This window comes from Sphaerodactylus townsendi, linkage group LG10, assembly GCF_021028975.2.
Source record: "Sphaerodactylus townsendi isolate TG3544 linkage group LG10, MPM_Stown_v2.3, whole genome shotgun sequence".
In the NCBI taxonomy this organism is placed as follows: Eukaryota; Metazoa; Chordata; class Lepidosauria; order Squamata; family Sphaerodactylidae; genus Sphaerodactylus; species Sphaerodactylus townsendi.
The window spans coordinates 58,667,536-58,690,043 of NC_059434.1; the positions used below are offsets into that span (position 1 = coordinate 58,667,536).

At 40.0% G+C, this 22,508-nt stretch overlaps 2 protein-coding genes across 2 annotated transcripts in view; one reads left to right on the top strand and one right to left on the bottom strand.

The window, feature by feature from the left end:
* NUDT6 (nudix hydrolase 6) lies at positions 1-17,312 on the top strand. Its single transcript, XM_048509343.1, has 5 exons — positions 1-272; positions 2,148-2,351; positions 6,152-6,207; positions 12,402-12,456; positions 14,853-17,312. The coding sequence occupies exons 1-5, from the start codon at positions 32-34 to the stop codon at positions 15,245-15,247; spliced, it is 951 nt and encodes a 316-aa protein (XP_048365300.1). The 5' UTR covers positions 1-31; the 3' UTR covers positions 15,248-17,312.
* FGF2 (fibroblast growth factor 2) overlaps positions 15,733-22,508 on the bottom strand; it is a 19,740-nt gene continuing 12,964 nt past the window's right edge. Inside the window, exons 2-3 of the mRNA XM_048509344.1 lie at positions 17,026-17,129; positions 15,733-15,918 (exon numbers count right to left, since the gene is read on the bottom strand). Of these exons, the coding sequence (XP_048365301.1) occupies positions 15,733-15,918; positions 17,026-17,129 (290 nt within the window). The remainder of the gene's footprint in view (positions 15,919-17,025; positions 17,130-22,508) is intronic.

Sequence of the window (22,508 nt, forward strand, 5' to 3'; positions counted from 1 at the left end):
GCCCGTTGACTCGCTGCTCCTCACAGCTGCCATGACGGGTGCTGGTTGGCTGCGGCGGCTGTGGGCGCTGAAGCGGCGGCAGGTGCTCCTGGGAGGTCCGGGGCTCGGAGCGTCGGTCCGTGGCCGCTGCATTGGGGACTCTGCCGTGCCCAGGCTGGTCGAAGAGGGGCTGCGGCCGCGGCTGGACAAGTTTGGTGGCCTCAGCCTGCAGTTGGCTCAGCTGCGATCTCCCGACAGCCTGGACTGTGCCACCTTCCGGAACTGGCTACGGGGCAAGTGCCTTTCGCCCCTGGGTGATGTGGCCAAAGAAGGGGGGGAGGGGGGCTGCTGCATCAATGGGATGTGCTTCGAGGGCCCGGGTTGCATGTAGTGCCTCTGAACACGTACAGAGTGCTACTATTATGTAAACACATACATTTATTGTTGAAGGCTTTCACGGTCGGAACCACTGGGGTGTTGTGTGGTTTCTGAAGATGCCAGCCACAGATGCAGGCGAAACGTCAGGAGAAAATGCTACTAGAACTCAGCCATACAGCCCGGAAACCACACAACACCCCACATACATTTATATTCCGCACTTCTCAACCCAGTGCTCTAGAGGCAGCTTCCATACTCCACAAACAAATTTCAATATAATGAACTATTGGTTCCCCGCACTCTTCTTCCCCACCTTTCCCCCTCTCCTTGCTTTCAGCAATCACAGCCTAACTAGACATGCCTGGGACTTTCAGCTAATTAACCTATTTTGCCTTTTCAAATTTAAGTGCTGTATATGAAAGAGTATTACTGGCTAAGTACATCTTTTCCCAGCAATAAGTGGCAACTCAGCCTGAACAATGGCCCTGTATCTTGATATGCCTACCCTGGCCACCTGTGCACAGTAATGTCAAGATGAGATTGATGTAATGCATTGTACATTGGTTTCCCCTCAAAATCAGCTCAGAAACTCCAACTGATCCACAATGCACAGCTCGACTCTTAGCAGGAGCTAGATGAAGCATGCATATTACCCCCATTCTGTAGACATTTCACTGATGGTTCATTTGTTACTAAACTCATTTCAAGGAGTTGGATATCGCATATAGAACAAGTGACACTGGACATTTTTGATATAATAACAAAAAATAAACAGTGGCAAGATAAACAAAGCGAAATTTTGAAGATATGGACAATATACATGGACTGGATGAAAGAAGCTGGAGTCAAGGAGGAAATATGGGAGAAGAGATTACAAAGAATGAACTTACTGCTGTTTGTTTGATAAAATTATGAAGAAAATACGAGGGGGAGGGGGAAAAAGGGGAAAATGTATTGTTTGAAAATGAATGAAGAAGAGTACTAATATAAAATGGAATATTCAAATGATACAATAAAAAAATTTTTTTAAAAAGATATCACATATAAAACCCTTCAAGATCTTGGCCCTTCTTGTTTATGGGATCACTTCTGTCTCTATCCTCCATCACAACAACTCCGCTCCTGTCAGCCGGAGTTTCTGCAAGTGCCAACCTGCAAATGGGCACATTTCAACTGCCCATACACATGCATCCTCTATGGTGACTCCCACCTTGTGGAATGGCATGCCCCAGGAGTCCAGGAAAGCTCCCTCTCTCCTGGTCTTCATCAAACTATGCAGAACTAAACTATTCACAAGGGCACAGAATAAAATGGTTTCACAAACTTACTTGAATAAATCATTGGGAATTTGTCTTACTGCTGTATATTGTAGATTGTACGTAGGGACCTATGATGTAATTTCTGTACTGACTCACTATGTGTAATCCATCTTGAATCCCTGTGAGAAAAGTTGTCTATAAATAAAGTAAATAAATAAGATAACTAAACTCAGCAGGTACACCCAACAAGTTTAGTATTAATAAAAATTGTCGCCACAAAAAAAACCCCATGGTTTGGATTTATAAGCAGCGATGTTAAATAACCAAGTCAGATAACCTTGCAAAGTATAATTACGGCAAACTTGAAGTTAGGAGGTGCCCATGAGCATGTGCCCAATCTCTAAACTATATTTTGATGCTAAAGTGTCTGGATTGAGCAATAGAGAGACAAAATCAGAAAACAATTGTGAGCAAACTATTGTTTTGTGTAAATGAGTGTGGTATATTTACTTCTTTCCCCTCTTCTTTTAGATTCTATCAAGCAATGGAAAGCAGAAGGTCACAAAGCAATCTGGCTACATGTTCCTATACTCCAGAGCAGATTTATAGCAGTTGCTGCAGAGCAAGGCTTTACCTTCCACCATGCAGAATCAGACTCTGCTACCCTGACCCTATGGCTAGGAGAAGGATTCAACAAGCTGCCTCATTATGCTACTCATCAATTGGGCGTTGCAGGTGAGCTCTGGAAATCTAGGATAGGAGCAGTCCTTCCAAGTATAACTTGAGAATACACAAACCAGAGTCAAAAGCAAAAGCATCATGGTCTGGTTCTGACCTAAAATCCCAGACTCTTCACTGTGATTCAGAGTAAGATGCCACAGGCTCCTGCAGTTCTCCTACCTGCAACCACTGTTAAGCAAACCCCTCTCTCCGTGAGCTTCTTTAATTGTGGTATGTCATCAGCATTAAATGTCATTAAGAGTTGACCAAGATTGGCTTCCTAGATAGAAGACGCTTTCACACAGACATTTTTCTATGTGCTGCCCACCCCCAGTACTGGAGCAGTTCTTTTTAGTGCTTCAACACAACATAGCCCCCCCGCTTCCCCCACACACGCATCCTGTTTTTTCCACTTCTATTATTGAATTATTATGGATGTCCCAGACTATCCTGATCTCACCAGATCTCAAATGCTAAGCAGGATCAGCCCTAGTCAGTATTTGGATGGGAGACCACCATGAAAATCCTGGGTCAGTTCAAAGAGGCAGACAATGGCAAACCACACCTCAGTGTCTCGTACCTGTTACCACGTGTCAGCTGGAACGTGACAACATTATGGATTTTCCTAACTCTGTTTTGGTACAAAACGAGGGTTTGGGGAAAGTCTGGATGTCTACATCTGGCATTACCCGCCCCCCCCCCCCCCCGGGACAGTTTGCTTAGGTTTTCAAAATGTGTTTATCAGTAAATGATGTAATATTATAATGTCCTAATACTGTTAATATTACTGAAAGCCAAATACTGTTACTGAATACCAAACATCAGAAAGCAAAAAGCCTGACCTGGGGGAGGGGGGGGCGGGCAAGGGAAAAGGACAGAGAATGTTTCCTCAGCCATGAAGGCAGACTGGAGGATCATCTCGATGCAGCAACAACCAGAGTTGAGACCCCTTTTTAAAACTTTAGTTTCTAATCCAGGGAATTCCTACGCCATGAAATCTCTTCTTTATTTTGTAGGATAACTGTGAAGCATAAAGTCAGTAGAGGGCAGCAAAGACAAAAAATGGTTGCTCTTTTGTCTTTAAAGGCATGTTTGAACATGTTTCTTCAAAATATGGATATAACATTAAAACATTCACTGTCAAAAAAGAGACCCAAGTAAATTTTATAAAAACACAGCACTTGTATTTTCTGCAGGTGTGATCCAGCTAGTTAAGCACTTTTGAGCTCTGCTGGAAAGTCTTGAGGACAGACTTAAATGTAGCAATCCTGGACAGAAACATGCAGGAAAATTCCATACTAGGACTAATTCTAATAGAAACTTTTCTGCTGATAGGACCACTCTTTGAAGAAAGAGTTGTGCACGAATCTTGCAGATATCATTCAGTGAGATAGGCTTGCATAATCTATGAGTGCTTAAATAGTGTTAATTCTCATTTGACAAGAAGACTATCTGAAAGTCAGTCCTGCATTTGAAAATCTTTTTTAAAAAAATTATTAAATCATCTTCTCTTTTCTGTCCCCTTATTTATCCTTTGAAATTATTACATGGGAGATAAGGCTATGATCTTCTACAAATTTTTTGAGGAGCAAACTAACTAAACTCAGCCGGACTTGTGAGTAATCATGTTAGGTTTGATACCAAATATGGTATCAAACAGCACTAATAGCAGCTGTTGACCTGAGAGTTACAATTTATGGTTAGTGACTCCTCCTAATGTAGCATTCATATGTTGAGATAGTAGAATCTCTGGCACAAACCAAGGGATTTCCAGCCTGCTGATTAATTAAGTACGTGTAGCTCCAGGAAATATGAGATTGAATGCCATGATATTCCTGATTTACTTTAGAATGTAAAAGTTCAAATTCACTCTCCCATTCATCCACCTACATCCAATTGTGGATCTTGTTCAGTTGTGCTTTTACACTATAAATCCTATTGATACTTTTTTGCTGTCAAGTTACAGCTGATTTATGACAATCCTGTAGAGGTTTCAATGCAAGAGATTAACAGAGGTGGGTCGCCATTACCTGCCTCCATGTTGTGACCCTGGACTTCCTTGGTGATCTCCTAACCAAATTTTGACCAGTGTTGACTCTTCTGGTCTTCCAAGATCTGATGAGCTCAGATTAGCCTGGAGTATCCAAATGGGGGGAATAAGGCCCATGGGAACACAATAAGGACTTTTGAGTAAATATGCACAAATTAGATGGTAAAGTTTGTAAAGAGCAGGCCAATTGGATAAATTCATTGTTACCCTCCTTTATTTACAACAGGCATTAGGCAGCAGTCCAATGTCCACCTTTTGGGGACTAAGCTCAGTAGAAATTACTTTTGATTGTGCTGAAAAGGATGTTCTGACATGTGGAAACATGTTCCCTGCTCCTTTTCTTGATCAGATAAATAGCCAATATATCCTGGTGATGAAGAAAAGGGCTGGCAACCTTTGTTTTTACTGGCCTTGCATCTGTGTTATCAGCAGTGCAAAAACACATAAATTAATCATGCAGTTTGCCAGTTCCCAAGTTTCTAGATGTCAAAAGCAAAGAAGCATTGTTAAAAGCATATGTTAAAAGCAAAGAAGCATTGACTGTAAGGACACTAGCAACCCCAGCGAGGAATTTGATCAAATCCTCTCTCTACCAGACTTATTTTGAACAATGTCACAAGCAACAGCCCCAGAGCCACAGTTTTGTTGATCATCTACTAAGCAGAATATGTGGACTGATAGGTAATGTTGTCTTTACTGTCATATAAATTTGAAATTAAAATTAATTGGAATATAAAAACAAAACTGAGTAGCATCATTACAGACAGCTTCAGAGTTGATCTAGTTGTTTTGCCTCCAAAACAAAATTCCACACCAAGAAACGCACTGCCAACCATATGCAGGAAAGATGAAATCATATGTATTGTGTGACATTAGCTAGGAGGCATATGACTAATTTTTCTAAAGAATTCCTCTTCAGGAGTTTATTTCAGGATTGTTGTTTCATGTTTAAAACATTTCTCCTACACACAGACATGTGATTATTAAAAGGAAATAGTGTTTTCAGTCTGGAAACTCATTCCTTAATATTTCCTTCCTACTTATAAAAGAATTTCTAAGTTGCATACCTTCAATAGCTAACTCCACACTCTGATAATGACTGAGTGCTGGATAAAGTGCAGGGTACTTCAGGGCAGGTAACCTATTGAAATCAATGACAGAACATGTGTTCATGTGACAGTTCTTACCTTGATGTGCCTTTAAATGAGCAGGCGGGGCAGAATGGTTGACCATAATGGAAGGTGGCTCTGATGCAGAACAAACCAAATGAAAACCTAAGGGTAGACACATCAGGCTTTGTGATTGGTGGTGGAAAATGCTGTCTAGTTACAGCCAACGCATGGTAACATTGAAGGGTTTTCAAAGCAAGACATGAATGGAGGTCGTTTGCCATCGCCTGCCTCTGCACAGCACAGCGACCCGGATATTCCTTGGTGGTCTCCTGTTCAAATACTAACCAGGGTTGACCCTGCTTAGCTTCAGACTGAACGAGATCATGCTGGGCCTTCCAGGTCAGGGCAGGCTTTGTGATTAGGCTAATAAAACAATATGGTCACTTTGGTTTTTAAGGAAAATTGAGTTTTTGCCACACCAATCTTGAGGTTGATCAATGGCCATGTCACAGGTATCAGTCTTTTTAAAAAAATCATCTTGAAGTCCTCCCATTCCATTGAAAGGGCACCAAAAGCTTTGAATGTCACATTTGATTACAGGATATATTATTTAATTTTAACATGAAACTCAGAATGGATTATTTTTCCAACAGGTGCCGTGTTAGATGTCAATGCTGGAAAAGTATTAGTGGTACAAGACCAAAACAAAGTAAGTTGATCACATTATTTGGGGAAACAAACAATCTTACTATATAATTGAGCAATGTGTTTCTGATTACAAACCAGAAACAGCTAAAGACTCTGGGAGATGTAGGCCTGAGGGTGCTATTTCTCATGTACAGAGGGGCTGATGGGACTACAACTTACAGGTTCCTTCTCACTCAGCTGGTAACACTTCTTAAAGTTCTGGGTCCTTATAGGGATGTCCTTTCCTTGCCTGAGCCAACTCTCAAATAAGTCAGCAGTGAGCCTGGTACCAGTGGCTAGGAATTAACAGGCTATCCTGCCCCAGGTTATTTGGGGGAAAGGCCTTGGTGTACACAGAATGGCTCTAGCTGAGCAGTGAGAGTAGGGGTGTGCAGGGATAGGCCTCACCACACCCATTCGGAGTACTCCTGGCAAGCTACCAAGAATTGGGATGGGGGTAGGGGAGAAGAGAGAAAGAGTTGGAGTAGGGGTAGAAAGAGAATGAATGCTGGGAAGAGGCATAAAGAGAGAGCTAGGGTAGGTGGCTAGAAAGAGAGAACAAAGGCTAGGTTAGGGTGGCAGAAACAAAGAATAGAGAGTTGGGGTAGGAAAAGAGAAAGAGACCTAGAATAAGTGGGCAGACAGAGAGCTAGAGGGCAGAAAGAGAGTTGGGGTAGTGGGGCAAAAATAGAGAAGATTAAGAGAAGGGGTGTAAGTACAGAGAGTGAGAGGAAGAGAAGAAGGGAGAACAGGAAAAAAAGGTGCGGGTATGTTCTCGCAGGTTCTCACTTGCTAGAGGCTGTCTGGATCTCCAATTTCACAGGCACCCTGCTGTCTCCCCCCACTTTGTGAAGCCGGAATACAGGTTTGAAACGGGTTGCAGGGATGTATATGGAGATTCTCCCTGTCTTCACAGACCCCCCTGCTGGCTCCCCCTCCCTTTGCAAAGCTGTGAACCAGCTTTGCAAATGGGATGGGGGATGTCTATTCAATTTCAGTGTTTGCACTGGGTGCCATTTCCTGTACATAGGCCCCATCCACGTCTCTTGCCCTGGGTGGATTAGTTTTCTAGAGCCCATTGTATTTTTTCACACAATGGGTTTTATTACTAGTTTAATCTGAATTGACATGAATAGAGTAGGACACTGTGCTAGAAAAACTTACAAATCAAATTCACACACACTGCAGTTAAACTGATGAGTGACATTATTTATTTATTTATTTATTTTTATTGTATTTTTTGCTAGTCCATTGTTTTCAGACAGGGAACTTAAACCGTGGAGTGACTTTTGGTTCCTGGATAGGAAGAACTTTCCAGGAAAACCTCATTGTGAGAGTATCACTTTTGGCTCCTGTTATCTCCCTTCTAGAGTTTGATTTTTCAAGGCTTCAGTGGGTGGGTGTACTCTCTTTGAAGGACGGTATTTGTTAAAACAATATTTAATAAGTAAATTATGCCTCAGTTCATGGAGTAAGCTGCACTGAACATAGTGGGAGTTATTTCTGAGGAGACATGCATAGGACCAAACTGCACACATCTTGATATCTTTTCCTAGAAGCAACCAAAGCTGAATATTCCTTGTGGAAAAAATGCAAGAGCAGATGGCTATGGAATAATTGAGAATGAAAACCTTACAAAGAAGACCTTAAACCACTAGCTGTAAAGAGCAGTCTAATTGCTTTTAGTATTTTGGAAGATGCCAACTAAATTTGAGGTTTCAAAAATAATCTAGTAGGCGTCAGTTGTAATTTGCACTAAGAGAAATATATTAAAGTTTTAGCAGAGACTGCGTGGCAGCCAAAATTGGCTGGGAAGGCCCACTCTCTCCAATCTAGAGCATGAACAGAAATACATAATGTGCAGCATGTGGTTTAAGTACAGCACACGGATCAGTTACATGAACATATATGTGCTGAAACTGGCATAGCCCTATGAATTTAAAGAAGACCACCAGGGAGATAATATGGCCTGTATTCACTGGGGTGGAGGGTGTCACTATATTAGCTAATGGCAACATAACATAGATACAGACCTGTGCTCAATTAGTAGTAGAGGCAATAAAACATAGAAACAAAAGGCAACTTAGAAATACTTAACAGATTTGCCTACAGTGCTTATACTTGCCCACCCACTATCATGATGATGCCCACCAGTGACATGCCCACAGAATCCATGCAGAGAATCCACCAACTATTACGCAAGGATGGATAAATGAACCATGAAATCATCAAACTTGGACTTTATATAGCTCATAGATGCACAGAGTACAAGCAGGCAGCAACAAAATAATCACCACCACTTCCCAATGTAGACTACTATGGTTGCAATGGGAAGAAGAGCAGGAACTGATACCTGTAGCCTGATACTAGACAGGTACATGAAGAAAACTATTTGAATCACTTGCCAGACAAACACAAAGGAGCCTGAAAAATAACCATCCTCCAGCGGAAACACACACACACACACACACACACACACACACACCCCGACAAGCCTAGGCTGGGAAGCAAAAATTGTCCTAGTCACATTCCAGCAAGGTCCATATGGCAGAGGGATGGAAGCATGGATGGAGAATCATGGGCTCTTAGGAGAAGCATTTTCAAGGCCTACCATGGGAGTAGTGTTCCCATAAACATCAAAAAAACAAACTCCAAGAAACACGGTTGTTTGGCTGCCTGTGTGATGAACAAGCGTTTTGCCAGGAGAAGGTGACATGCATGAGAAAGAGCAGAAACGGTAACTGAAAGCTCACAGGGACTGGTGCCAGGAATTTCCTGGAATTTCAGAGGGGGGAAAGCTGCAAAGAAGGAAACAGGAGATGGAATATGAGCCCACCCCAGTGATACATTGAAGTGACTTCCAAAGTTTACCTTCTAGAAGTTTTGCCAGGAACAATGATTTTAGATAAAGAAGGCATCACATTTGAACTAGAACCCAACATGTGGAATCCACAGATTAAACATAGATGTAAGAGCAGAGTGCAGACTCATGCTGAGTCTCTGCAGGGTTGTAAGGACCAGTCCCAAAACATTCCTCCTCCCTCCTCTACCATCCTCCTGTATTATTCCATGTGCTCCAGTCTAACAGCAGAGCCTAGGGTTGCAAATTCTGGGTTGCTCAATTCCTGAAGATGTGGGGATGGAGTCTAAGGAAGGCCCTTAACAGGGTATAGTGCCATACAGTCCACCCTCCAAAGCGGTCATTTCCTGCAGGGGAACTGATCTCCAGAGATGTAGCTAGGGAAAATGGAACCCGGTGCAAAATCTGAGTTTTGCCCCCCCCCCCCCCCGCCCAATGTTCGTTTGTGTTTTTTGTATTTTAGTGGTTTTTTAGTTTTAGGCCTGGAGGGGGCGCAATTTTTAGACTAGCAGCATCAAAATTTCAGGGTATCTTTAGGAGACTATCCTGATGATACCAGCCAGGTTTGGTGAAGTTTGGTTCAGGGGGTCCAAAGTTATGGACTCTCAAAGGTATAGCCCCCATCTCCTATTCGCTCCCATTGGAAACAATGGGGGATGGGGGACCCCTTTTGGGAGTCCATCACTTTGGACCCCCAAACCAAACCTCACCTAACTTGGGTGGTATCATCAGGAGAGTCCCCCAAAAACTCCCTGAAATTTTGGTGCTGCTAGCTTAAAAACTGTGCTCCCTTCAGGCCAAAAACTGAAAACACTAAAAAAATACACAAACAAACCTGCAATTTTTGCTGCCCCCCCCCCCCCCGGCGCACGCCCAATGCAATGCGCACCCCCGGTCCCTTGTAGCTACGCCTCTGCTGATCTTTGTTGTCTGCAGATCAGTTGTAATTCCTCCAGATCTCCAGGGCCCACCTGGAAGTTGATAACCTTAGCGAAGCCTCAGGTAAGGCTGTGAGGCCTAACTTGGCAACTGAGTGGAGACCGGGGACTGGGTGGAGTCCTGATGACTGAGCAGAAGTGATAGAATAGGCTTAATTTATCATTCAAAAGCTGAAGGGTAAAAGTCTCAAATGAACTGAGTAATAAAGTATTGACTTTGTCTTTATAGTTAGTGTATTGCAGGACTTCATATTTCCATGCAATGGGAGCTTCCAAACTCGTTTTGACTAGTTGCCAGCTTAATGTATAAATTTGACACACGCTCTGTAAACTGCACAGATGATAGTTATAGTTTCCAGCACAGGAAAATCTGTATGTGTTAATTTAGCAAAAGAACATTTCCCTCTCCGATGAAGTCTATAATGATGAAGAATACTATATTAATAAATATAAGAACTAACTACTTCAAGGAAGGTATGCTTTAAAATGCTCCTCTGAAGGAGAAGAACAACTTCATAAAGAACCATATTGTACTTGTTAAAGATCTGGCTACATGCCTTTTAAAAACTTTTAAACTTTCAGCTGAAATTTGCCAACAGCTACTTTTAGATACAGAAATATCCTGTGTAGATGTATATCTGTGCAAGAGGAACGTGTTTGTTTTGAAGGTTCAGAGCACTCTGAGTTCCAGAGATGTGACCAAGTATATTGAAAGTTCACAGACATGATGTTTGCGTAATGGTGACCTGAACTGTGATGGAACATTTGAAGAGCTGCTTATGTGACCTGTCTAAAGCCAATCAAAAGAAAAAACAGTTTCCAATAAAGTCTGAAAGTACATTCAATATTTTTTTCCTTAAATTGGTTTTATATATATACCAGTTAAGTCACTAGTTAACACAGTGTGTAATAGCGGGGGGGATACAATTTTAATCCTGATAAAAATAGAGTTACAGTTGATGTCTGATCTGGGATATGTCCGGTTTTTGGTTGAGGTTGTACTCTCCTAAAGGACCAGGTTAACATCTTGGAGAAGCTTCTGTTGGATAAACAGCTTCAGCTGGTGAGACAGCTGTGGCCCTTCCTGAGCAGGAAAGATCATGCCACTGTGGTGCATGCCCTGGTAACATCTGGGTTAGATTGCTGCAATATGTTCTTTGTGGGGCTGACCATGAAGACTGTTTGGAAGCTACAGAACACTAACTGGAGTGGGTCATAGAGACCACATCACTCCAGTCTTGTTCCATCTGCAAGTCTCTCGCTATGCTTCTGGACCAAATTCAAGATAGTGGTATTGAGACCTTTAAAGCCCTAAACGGCTTAAGACCTATATCGTCTTCCTATATCATTGTCTTCTGCCAGCAGGTGAAGACTTATTTTATCTGTCATTCCCTCACAAACTTCATAATTTTTGGATTGTTTTAATGCTCATCACTCTGGGGACCCTGAATTGGGTGGAAAACCAGCACAGAAATGTTTTAAATAAATACACGTAGGAAGGACTCAATATATTATGGTTATCCTTACACTCTGGCTTCCTATTTTTGTTACTTCACCTTTGGTGGGACTGGCATCCTCCTTTCTGGGTAACCCAAGATCTTGTTTGCCCATACAAGATATCAGAAGTGCTAACCAAGATTCATTTGCTTAAGGAATCAGTGAAGCATTGATGTTTCTGCAGGAGACAACGACTGCCACCATCACTTCGGGGGGGGGGGGGTGTGCAGGGAGATGAAAGCTATACTCTCACACTGATGGATCTCACACGCACAATAAATAAAAGGCACCTGACATTTTATGTAAGAAAGAGCTTCAAGTTTCTAAAAACAATATTTATTTTGTTAATTGTTTAATTTGAATTATAGAATAAGTAATTCATCAGATGACACACAAATATCCCAGTTTTATTTTTGAAAACCAAAGATTTATTATTAAAGGTACAAAAGAAAACTGTTTTCGCAGTGCAGTATAGAACAGTACTACAATCATTGTTTCAAAACATACTAATGTTTCTTGTAAAAAGCAAACATTGAAGAAGACTACAATAGTGATTAAATATTAGATTATATCAGCTTCAATCCAACATTCTGGTTTTCTTTCAAGCCACAGAACTCAATGAATTTAAGAATCCTTCAACTACATTGGATTGTGGCCATAGACTACCTGTAGCAGCTTCTTTAATGTCTCCTTTACTACTTTAACTAATGAATGAGCAGCAAGGTTGCAAGTATAAACTAACAGTGATCAGACCAATCAGTAGATGTTTTCTTGCAATATATTCTGTAGACACTTACCGGTAGCTGTCTTTGGCGATCACATTAGCAAAAACAAAAATTTATAATTCAACATAGGAATTGTACTTTGTTCTTCATAACAATCAAAGTAAGATTATCCTGTTATTTTTATTTACCTTTTAAGACTACAAATGTATGGAAATTTCCGGGAGGACTGTCCGAACCAGGTGAAGACATAGGTAAGCACTTGGCTGATAGAGCTATTACAGTAATGGATGCCTTTTAATTCAAAAGCAATGAACTTGCAGGCCTCCACTGGTTCCATGTTAAAACAAAGGTGGCAGTGTAAGACAGATGGGAGCACAGATGAAGCAGAAAGCATCTGCAGACTGAACGGTTCAAATGTGCACTCAATGTTTAGATGCAAAGACTTCTACTGTTTGTCAACAGTAACCACACCACTCACATTTTACCACGTAGGACAGATCATGTGCAATAACCCTCACTATTCAGGCCGGCTTCATAACGTTTTCACTGCTTTGGCATCACTGACATACTCATTTTTATTGCTGAAATACAAGTAATGTTTCTTAATGTCTTCAAGGCAGGTTGGCAGGAAATTTATTGAATGATACATACTAAGTATATTAGTAAATAATGTTTAAAACTTTATTATGTACTAAATACATTTTCAGTTTGTTAAGATTCTCAGTATCTTAATCTTAACATCTTGAATACTTTTGTCTTTTCAAAATGGGATAGTTGATTAGTGAGGAAGACTCATAAGACGTTGTTGAAACATATTTTCTCAATGTATTGTCGAAGGCTTTCACAGACGGATTCAACTGGTTGTTGTGGGTTTTCTGGGCTGTGTGGCCGTGGTCTGGTATCTTGTTCGTAACGGTTCGCCTGCATCTGTGGCTGGCATCTTCAGAGGTGTATCACAGAGAGAAGTCTGTTACAGAAGTCTGGACGCAGTGTGTAGTTGTTATTTGGTTGTGGTCATGGGTCATATCTTGTTCAGAACGGTTCGGCTTCAAAATCTGCATGGCATCCTAGAGGTGTATCACAGAGTCTGCTGTAGGTCTGGACGAGTGCACAGACTTCTCTCTGTGATCCCCACACCTCTGAAGACTGCCAACAGATCTAGGTGAAATTAATAGCAGTTAGGGACAAGTGATCTACTTCAGACCACGGTCTACACAGCCCTGGTGAAAACCCACAAACTCACATTTCTTTCCCTACTCAAATTTCTGCTGAATAATGTATATTGTGAACAAATATTTGCAAAACAACAGTGGCTCTTTGTAGCTGTATAGTTGTATGACTCATTGAAACCCCAACCACATTTAAATAAACTTGGAAGCAATTAAAATCAATGGAGCCATCATTCACATACGTATATGATGGGAGAGCATATATATAACATATATATAGAATGTCATTGAGGCATATTTAGACATCTCATATATCCTTTCCTGAACTAGAATATGATGTACTTCTTTTCCTAGCTTTCTACAAATTTAATACTGAGACTGACAAATTTAATACTGATACTACAAATTTAATACTGAGTTCATGTATTACTTTCACCAATAGATAAAATACTTCCACAGGCAACATTTATTGGGATGACCAGAAAAGAAAATCTTGATATTAATCCTCGGAGTTGAGACCTGGGCTCACTTGACCATTTCATTGCATAAGATATTAACCATAGGCCTACAATGTATATTTGAGCTTTTTATGTCTTTCTTTTATAGTTTTTATGTCTTTATGTTGGGCAGACTTTCTGTGGGGTTTGGTTGCTCACAGATTAGGAACCTAGACATGTCTATGGTGTTCGGATTGATAACAGTTTCAGATGGTTGCCATGTTGGTCTGATGAAGAGAGCTTCAACCCTGAAACACTTATACCCTGAAAATCTTGTTCATCTTTAAGGTGCTAGTGGACTTGAATCTAACTGTCCTGTTGATTATGTAACCTGATGGAAGCCTAACTAGTCATAGTCTGCCAGTGTCCTCAATAAATAACATTGAGATGACTATTGGGATCTGACAGTAGCTCACCTCCAGTATGACACACATGGACTGTAAACAGTTACCTTTGTACTAAATGTAACCTTCTATCATTTATGATTCCCAACTGGTAAGTCAATTTCCAAAAAAACAAATGGCTTTTTACTTCTCCCAACAAATATGTGACCTAACAAAGCAAAACTCTGTTGGGGAAAATGTTCTTCATAAACGGGTTGAAAATCATAAGGCCGTGGGGTTTTCTAGCACTGAGATTGTACCTACAATTAAACTGAAGAGGTAGAAGGTAGAAAACAAACGTTGTAAGCCTCAACAGTGTTTTGCAAGAAGCTGTGTAATATTAATCACAGCATTTCAGATGGAAGTTAAAGCAATGATTTTAGAATATCCACAAGAAGGATGAAAGTGGCCAATTTTTGTTGCTTTCCCACCCCCTTCCCTTCTAATGGAAGGAAAAGCAGACAAAATTTACATGGTGGAAAGTCATATTCAGGAGCTAGCAGGGATAAAACCGAGGAGCAAAGCCTGAATCATGCTGAAAATTCCCAAAACATAATTTCTGACTAAAAGTAATACAAGAATTCTCTTTTCTGTTTAGGAAACACAGCCATTCGAGAAGTTTTTGAAGAGACTGGCATAAAGGCAGAATTCAAGTCCCTTCTATGTATAAGGCAGCAACACAGACACCCTGGAGCCTTTGGGAAGTCCGATATGTATATCATCTGCCGCCTGAAGCCTTCCTCTTTCAACATCAGTTTCTGCCAGCAGGAATGCCTGAGGTGTGAATGGATGGACCTAGCTGAACTTGCCAAGGCAAAAGACACCACTCCAATCACCGCCAATGTAGCCAGACTACTTCTCTATGGCTACAAGGAAGGGTTTGATAAAATTGATTTAACCATGAGGGAATTTCCAGCCATATACACTGGCCTTTTCTATAAACTGTACCATAAAGAGCTACCAGAGGATTACAGAAATATCACTGACGTATAATGAATCAGGCATGGGTTGTAAATCAAAGAACACTTTTACTAACATTTTGGTGGATTTTACTCAAAATAAAAGGGATTGCAAATTTTTAATTCTAAAAGGATAATATATATTATTGCATTTAAACTGCTAAAGATTTCTGTAAAACTGCACATTTTAAATTCTTTAACACTGAATGGTCAAACCTATTTTGTAACGTTCTAGGATTCTCAAGTAGAAAACAAGAATAATATTGATTTGGTAGTAAATGTGTATGGATGCTTCATCTTATCACATTCTTTCACAAATGCATACATGTGCTAAAAGGCACAATGGCTCCTGGAAATGAAGTAATTTGAAAGCTGCAATACACAGTTCTACATAGTAATAATCAGATACCAGTCAGTAAGTGAAGTTAATCCTGACAAATATTTGGTCACATTTTTGTCTTGTGAGAAGGGGGAGGTCTACCATTGCTGCAGCATATCTTGTAGACTCTCTCACTGTAATCAGCATTTGGCAGACATGGGAAGGAAAAGGATAGCTTTCTGGCCTCGTCCAGTCTTTGGTCCAGGTTTGTACTGGCCAGTTCGTTTCAGTGCAACATACCAATCACGGTATTTCCGAGAACGATACGTGTTGTAATTATTGGATTCCAAGCATTCAAAAAAGAAGCATTCATCTGTTACATATTTCTGAAAATGAAGGAAGATGAAGTCATAGGTTTTTTCCCCAGTCATAATTAGATTCTCTTGACTAATTAAAAATTGTCTGATGATTCCTCCCACTTAGCAAAATAACTGACTTTATATTAAACCCGCATAATATAAATACTGTAAACGCATAAGTAATCTCAAATAGAAGTAGGATATTTAATATGGCAGCTTCATGTTATAACAAATCCTCTACTTAAATGTAACGTGACCAGTAATTCTGTGCTTTAAATATTTTAATAACCAAACTATCATCATTGCACTTGCCACAATTTTTGATTAAATTGTTTATTAACATTTTCATCTGGTACAAGCAAGTTTCATACCTAACCATAGTTTGTATGAACGAATCTGGGGCTTCTTGGGTTTGCATGGATCTTTTCCTCACAGCTTGCTTTCACAGCTAACCACAGGTTATTATTTTAGAACCACAAACCATAGTATGCTCTCTTGCTAACACACCACGGGAATAGAATTTGGAGTTGGAGAAAAGGGACCAAGCCATAGTTAGTGGTTCAATCTTAATGACAAACTGGTTTCCCACAAAAGTGGAAGTCTCTAATTATCAAGCCATATATAAGGAGAGGAGAAAGTGGGACAGGGTATCTCAGTCCAAGGATCGCCCAGCTTGCTACTACAGTTTGTCAGCTAGAATGGTGCAGTGGTTAAGAGTGACGAACTCTAATCTGAATGGAGAACTGGGTCTGATTCCCCACTCTTCCACATGAAGTCTGCTGGGTGACCTTGGGCTAGTCACAGTTCTCTAAAAACTCTCAGCCCCACCTACTTCACTAGTTCCTGCTGAAAGGAGAGAAAAGGAATGTGATTATAAACCACTCTGAGACTCTTTGTGGTAGAGAAAAGTGGGATCTAAAAAGGCTTCTCTTCATCATGTATGAACAATTTCAGCAAGTATGTACATCTATACACTCATACATATGTACATTAAATTAAAGTATTCAATGCCAAGAAAAAGCACCAAGATTAGACTTCTTGGTGACTGTTCCACAGTAGTGAAGTCACCTTTCCTGTATCCAATTTTTATAGGACCTTAAAAGCGTTTATTTATAAATGTTAGCATATTCTTACCAGTGCAAGCAATCTGCCATCTTCATTCATAGCAAGGAAACGATTTGCGCAGACACCTTTGATTGACACAACACCTCTTTCTTCTGCCTGAAGCAGCAATTTGACTAGACAGAAAGAAAGAAAACACCAATTTGTCATGCAACTTCCATGTTTTACCAAGTGAAAGTTGTTTCTCAAATCACTTAAAATTGAAGCAGACACATACAAAGTCTTTAATTTTTATAAACAAATGTACTATGAAGGGGAAATGAATAGGTTGTACAATAAACAAAACAGTTATTCTCTAATCAAATTATGTATGTTGAATGTATTGTCGAAGGCTTTCACGGCCGGATTCAACTGGTTGTGGTGGGTTTTCTAGGCTGTGTGACCGTGGTCTGGTAGATCTATTTTGTAACGTTTCGCCTGCATCTGTGGCTGGCATCTTCAGAGGTGTATCACAGAGAGAAGTCTGTTACACACTGTGTCCAGTGAGAAGGGAATGTTTTAGTGGGGTATATATTCTCCATGTCCCAGGGTGGGGAACCAATCAGTAAGTGTTTGGGTGGAACTTGCTGTGCAAAGGTTTGGTTGATAGTATTGTATTTCAGGTGGGGTTATTATACATACCAGTATGTATGTTGAGTCTTTTTAGCTATATGATTCAAATTGATAGTCTAATTGATGCCACCCCTTCCTTGAAATAAGATTCAACATTTGAACCCAAAAATGAATTTATTGCACCTCACAATGTACAGATGGCCACTCTTCATTTACATTTAAAATAATAATACATAAATATACCTATGTAATTAAAAAGCACATTCAGCAAATTGGAGTGTTTGTACTGATTTTTACAGTGGGGATACACATACATATATTACATATACACACAAACGTCCTGTGAAAATGAATGAAAAAGTAAACATGCAAAGAGTTGCATACCTATTGTATGAAAATAATCAACGATTAACCTAAAAATCTATACTGCAAAGTGTGAAATCTAACCTGTATCTTGATGCTCCTCTATGAATGCTTGAGTATTTAAAAGGGTAAAAGTTTAATGGAAGTAAGAAAATAAATCAAGTTTCATCTATGAATCACTTCAACACTAGTTTACAATGTTTGTTAGTCTAGCTTTTCTGTGCAGTCTAGAAGCTTGTTTAGTCATAAACAGGCCTTCAAAGTGATTTATAAAAACTGCTTCCAGATCATTTTCAGCCTTAGAAATATTCAAGTGAACTACTGTGGAGGTCTGAGGCTGCATCCATATTTGTTCCCCTTTACCTTTTTAAGGGAGAGGGAGCATACATACAAGACATCTTTAAATCATTAACTTTCCAAATTTCCCACATCAATACTATGTACTCTCTCAAACCTGGTTTAGAATAATTTTTCAGGAAATAATGGAGTCTGGAAAAGAGGAAGCTGGATGGATGGGAATGTGGGCATTTTAGAATGTCCTGTCTACACTGGTACCATTTTTTTCTTCCAGATACATTGTGGCCATCAGTTCCCTACCCACATGCCATGAGATGACATTTTAGAAAATCTGTAATCATAAGGAGAACATCCTGTCAAGTCACAACCGATTAAGAGCAACTCTCCTATGCATGGGGCATTCCAGGCATGAGACAATCAGAGATGGTTTGCCACTGCCTTCCTGTCTTCTTTCGTGGTCTTCCATTCAAGTACTGTTCATGACCAACCCTATTTAGCTTCCAAATTCTGACAAGCTCAGGATAAGCTAGCGATTCAGGCTGCTAAATGCTAGATCTCTACATAATTATAACATTACATTGATATATTGCAACAATCTGCCAGGTGTTCTCCTTTTCCGGCTTTCATTTTTATAAAGTAACGATTCCAAGACTTTGACACATTTTATAGTCATCTTTGTGCATAATTATATGTGTGCAAAGGGCCGGCAAACTGCAGACAAATGGTAAGAGACATTCATAAGTGATTTGCCATTGCCTGCCTCTGCCTAACAACCCTGGACTTCCTTGGTGGTCTCCCATCCAAATACTAGCCAGGGCTGACCCTGCTTAGTTTCCAAGATCGGCCTCATCTGGGTTATCTAAATTAGGGCTTGTGCATAATTACTATAACCCATTCCTTATTTCAAAATGTGTGTGGGCGGGTCACATTTATACAGATTATGGGTGGACAAAATAGCATTAGGAGTTCCAGAAAAGGGGGATGCTACATCCTCTGCCACAAGCTGAACAATAATACTAGTGAGAGATAGCCAAGCCTCAGCATTATAAACCAGAATGAAAACATATCATAAATGGTTATTGTAGAGGCAATACTTTTTAAAGCTAAAAAAGCCTTTGGAAAGTGAAAAAGTAATCAATATATATATTATTTTTGAAGTATAGCAGTACAATCCTAAGAAGAGTTACTCCAATCTAAATCCATTCATGTAAATGGGTTGAGACTGGAATAACTGCACAGGATTGCTCTGTAAATCTTCATTAGTTGCTGAAATCAATCACTGGCACGCTGGAGAATTTCAGGAAATAACGTCATGCATTAATTTCCTGAACAGATTGGCTTTAGAAAGTGCCCATGTTTTACACCACCTGGCTGCAAAATATACTTTTCTAAAGAAGGGAAAGCTCTCTGCTGCATGGTGTGGTGATTAAGGCCAGTGGCCTCTAATCTGGAGAACTGGATTTGATTCCTCTCTCCTCCTCAAAAGTAGAAGACTCTAATCTGGAAAACCAGATTGGATTTCTGACTCCCCGCATGAAGCCTGTTGTGTGACATTGGGCCAGTCACTGTTCTCTCAGTACTAAGAATTGAGAGAAGCACCACCTACTTCCACAGGTCCTGTTGAAAGGAGAGACAGGGAGTGTGATTGTAAGTCACTTTGAGATTCCTTTCATTAGAGAAAAGCAGGATATAAAAATCAACTGTTCTTCTGTTTATTGATCTGTAAGGAGCACTTGACTCAATCTCCCACAGACAACTTAGGGAGAAAATGGAGGCCACCTCAATATTACCCAAGCTTTTAAACTTAAACATCTTTATGTGTCCTCTGAGTACAAAGTGCAAGATAACCACTGGGGTTATTTAACAAGTCCAATTGCAGTTACCTGGGCAGTACATCAGGACCATACGTTGGCTTTGCCATTTTTTACTCTCTACCTGTATGAACTTGCTCAGAAAATTCCTGCCAATTACCTACATGCTCCTAAACTGTCATGTCATCCAGTTCCTATTCTTCCCTATGCTATGCTATTTTACTTTCCTTCTCAGCAGCGGGCATCAGGCAAGATCTAAAACTCTTTTCACTGTACTGTGTATCTGAATTATCCACTTAAATTACTATGAATCCAAAGTAATTATTTTAACTCAATCTCTTGGTTTTTAGATAAATGTCTTGGTTTTTAGATAAATGTAATTTATTTGTTTAATTATTTAGGCTTATTATTTCCTACCTACCTCTCATGGGCTCCAAATTTCTATCGTACATTAACAGGTATAACTACCAATACGACAGCTATTTAAAGATTCTCATTTACCAGGCGTGGCCAACACATCCCATCAGCAGGGGGGGGCATGGGGGGCAGAAAATATAGACTGCACACCGGGCACAGTTTGGCCCAGCTACGTCGCTGCCTCTTATTGCCATTTTTTCTCCCTGGCCCATTTTAAAGCATTACCAACTGCTGATCTCTCTGTCTAACATGCCACATGGACAAAGGATTTGTTCTTGCAGTCTTGAGGTACCTGAAACCTTGACACATTTTTTTTCTTCATATACAAAATCTATGGCAGTTTAAGTGATTCTCTGATAACTCCCCTTCTTTTCCCAACCACTCAGAGAACCACTACTTACATAATCTTCTCTCCGGAAATGAAAATCACGTCTTTCTGGCAGTAGTCAAATACGGTATATCTTGGCTGCACTAAAAATTCAAGCTACTGCCATTAATTCAGTGCTTAGTTAAATGTGCAGTAATTCTGTGGCAATCTGAATTCAATATTTTAAATTATGTACTCAATATTTATTTTCCTAAACTGCTGAATGTTCTTTATTTTCTTTTTTCCAATTACTGTTATATTATTTTGTCGAAGAGCCTATGAGCTATGTAGACTTCCTTGTATAAATGAATAAATGAACTATGTATTATTGCTTAGATAAACAACACCATGTTATTGGAGTGTTTCCACTCCAGGTTGGCAAATTCCAGAATGTTTGAGAATGGTACCTGGTCAGGGTGGATTTTAAGAAGGAGAGGGCCCTCAGGTCCCGCTAAAGCTGCCTTTTTCTCTTGGGGAACAGATTTCTGTAATCTGGAAGTCAGCTGTAATTTCTGTGGAATTTGAGGCCCCACCTGGAAGTTACCAACATGTCACTGCCAAATTTTCAAAAGAAAAAAAATTAATACCTGACCAATCAAACGCAAGATATTCAAGTACTGGCAAGAACAAGGTGCTATGTCCATGTTTAATGTTAATTAAAAACTGACTTGGAAAATCACAATATACAGAAATAAGTTTGACAGTAATATTTTTGCACTTTGGTTGGAGAAGTTTACATTTTGCAAGTTTTCCATTCTTCCTCTACCATTCTAAAATGAACTGGTTTCTTCCATTCATTGAATTATTATATTTACAATCAGTAACATTTTATTTGTACTGCCTCTGTACAAAACAATTCCAAATTGCAGAGATATGCCAGCATTACAATGTGTTGTTTGTTTATAATCCAACTTTCTCACAGGGAATCGAGGCAGATTACACAGTGTGTCAATATAATCAACATTCAATACCCAATGCATTAGGATTTTAGAAGTCTGGAATCACCAGAAAGAACTGAAGCGCAGAATAAGTATTAACGTGACACATAAAGCAGTACAAAAATACATAACAGGATCCTACTTACAGTAATTTATGAACAGTAGTATAGGCCACAGTCCCTAATCATTTAGCTATATAAGTTTGTGAACTGTTTTATATAGTGCAACCTCATTACCCTGTGCCGAAAAGCCCTCCTGAATAGTTCAGTTTTGCAGGAGATTGGGAGCTTTCCTGACCTCCCCTACAGGCCGTTCCACAAAGTAGGAGCTACAAAAGAGAAAGCGTATGGTCACCCATTTGCAGGTTGGCATCTGCAGAAGCCCTTGCTGGCATGAGCAAAGTTGCAGTGGCAAAGAATAGGGATAAAGGTGGTCCAGCAAATAAGGAGGACCATGGCCACTAAGGGTTTTGCATATGATAGCCAATATCTTAAACTGGGCCCAGCAATAATGGAGTGTCTGTAGAGTGGATGTAATATGCATGATCCATCTTGCACCAGCTGATAGCCAAGCTGTGGCATTCTGGACCAGCTGAAGTTGATTTTTTTAAAATTTATTTATTGGTTTTCAAAAATTAAAATGCATAATGGTAAGTTAACAAAAAGAAAAGTACAAATAGTGTTACATAATCAGAAGCTGTCCATAAGTTCTCCTTTTCTTCAATAAGGGAATTATACAATAAAGAAAAAA

Bases quoted from the DNA above. Each gene is read 5' to 3' on its own strand.
- NUDT6 (XM_048509343.1), top strand. From the start codon at position 32: ATGACGGGTGCTGGTTGGCTGCGGCGGCTGTGGGCGCTGAAGCGGCGG. The intron at 273-2,147 runs GCAAGTGCCTTT...CTCTTCTTTTAG, and splicing joins CTTCCGGAACTGGCTACGGG to ATTCTATCAAGCAATGGAAA. The intron at 12,457-14,852 runs GTAAGCACTTGG...TTTTCTGTTTAG, and splicing joins CGAACCAGGTGAAGACATAG to GAAACACAGCCATTCGAGAA.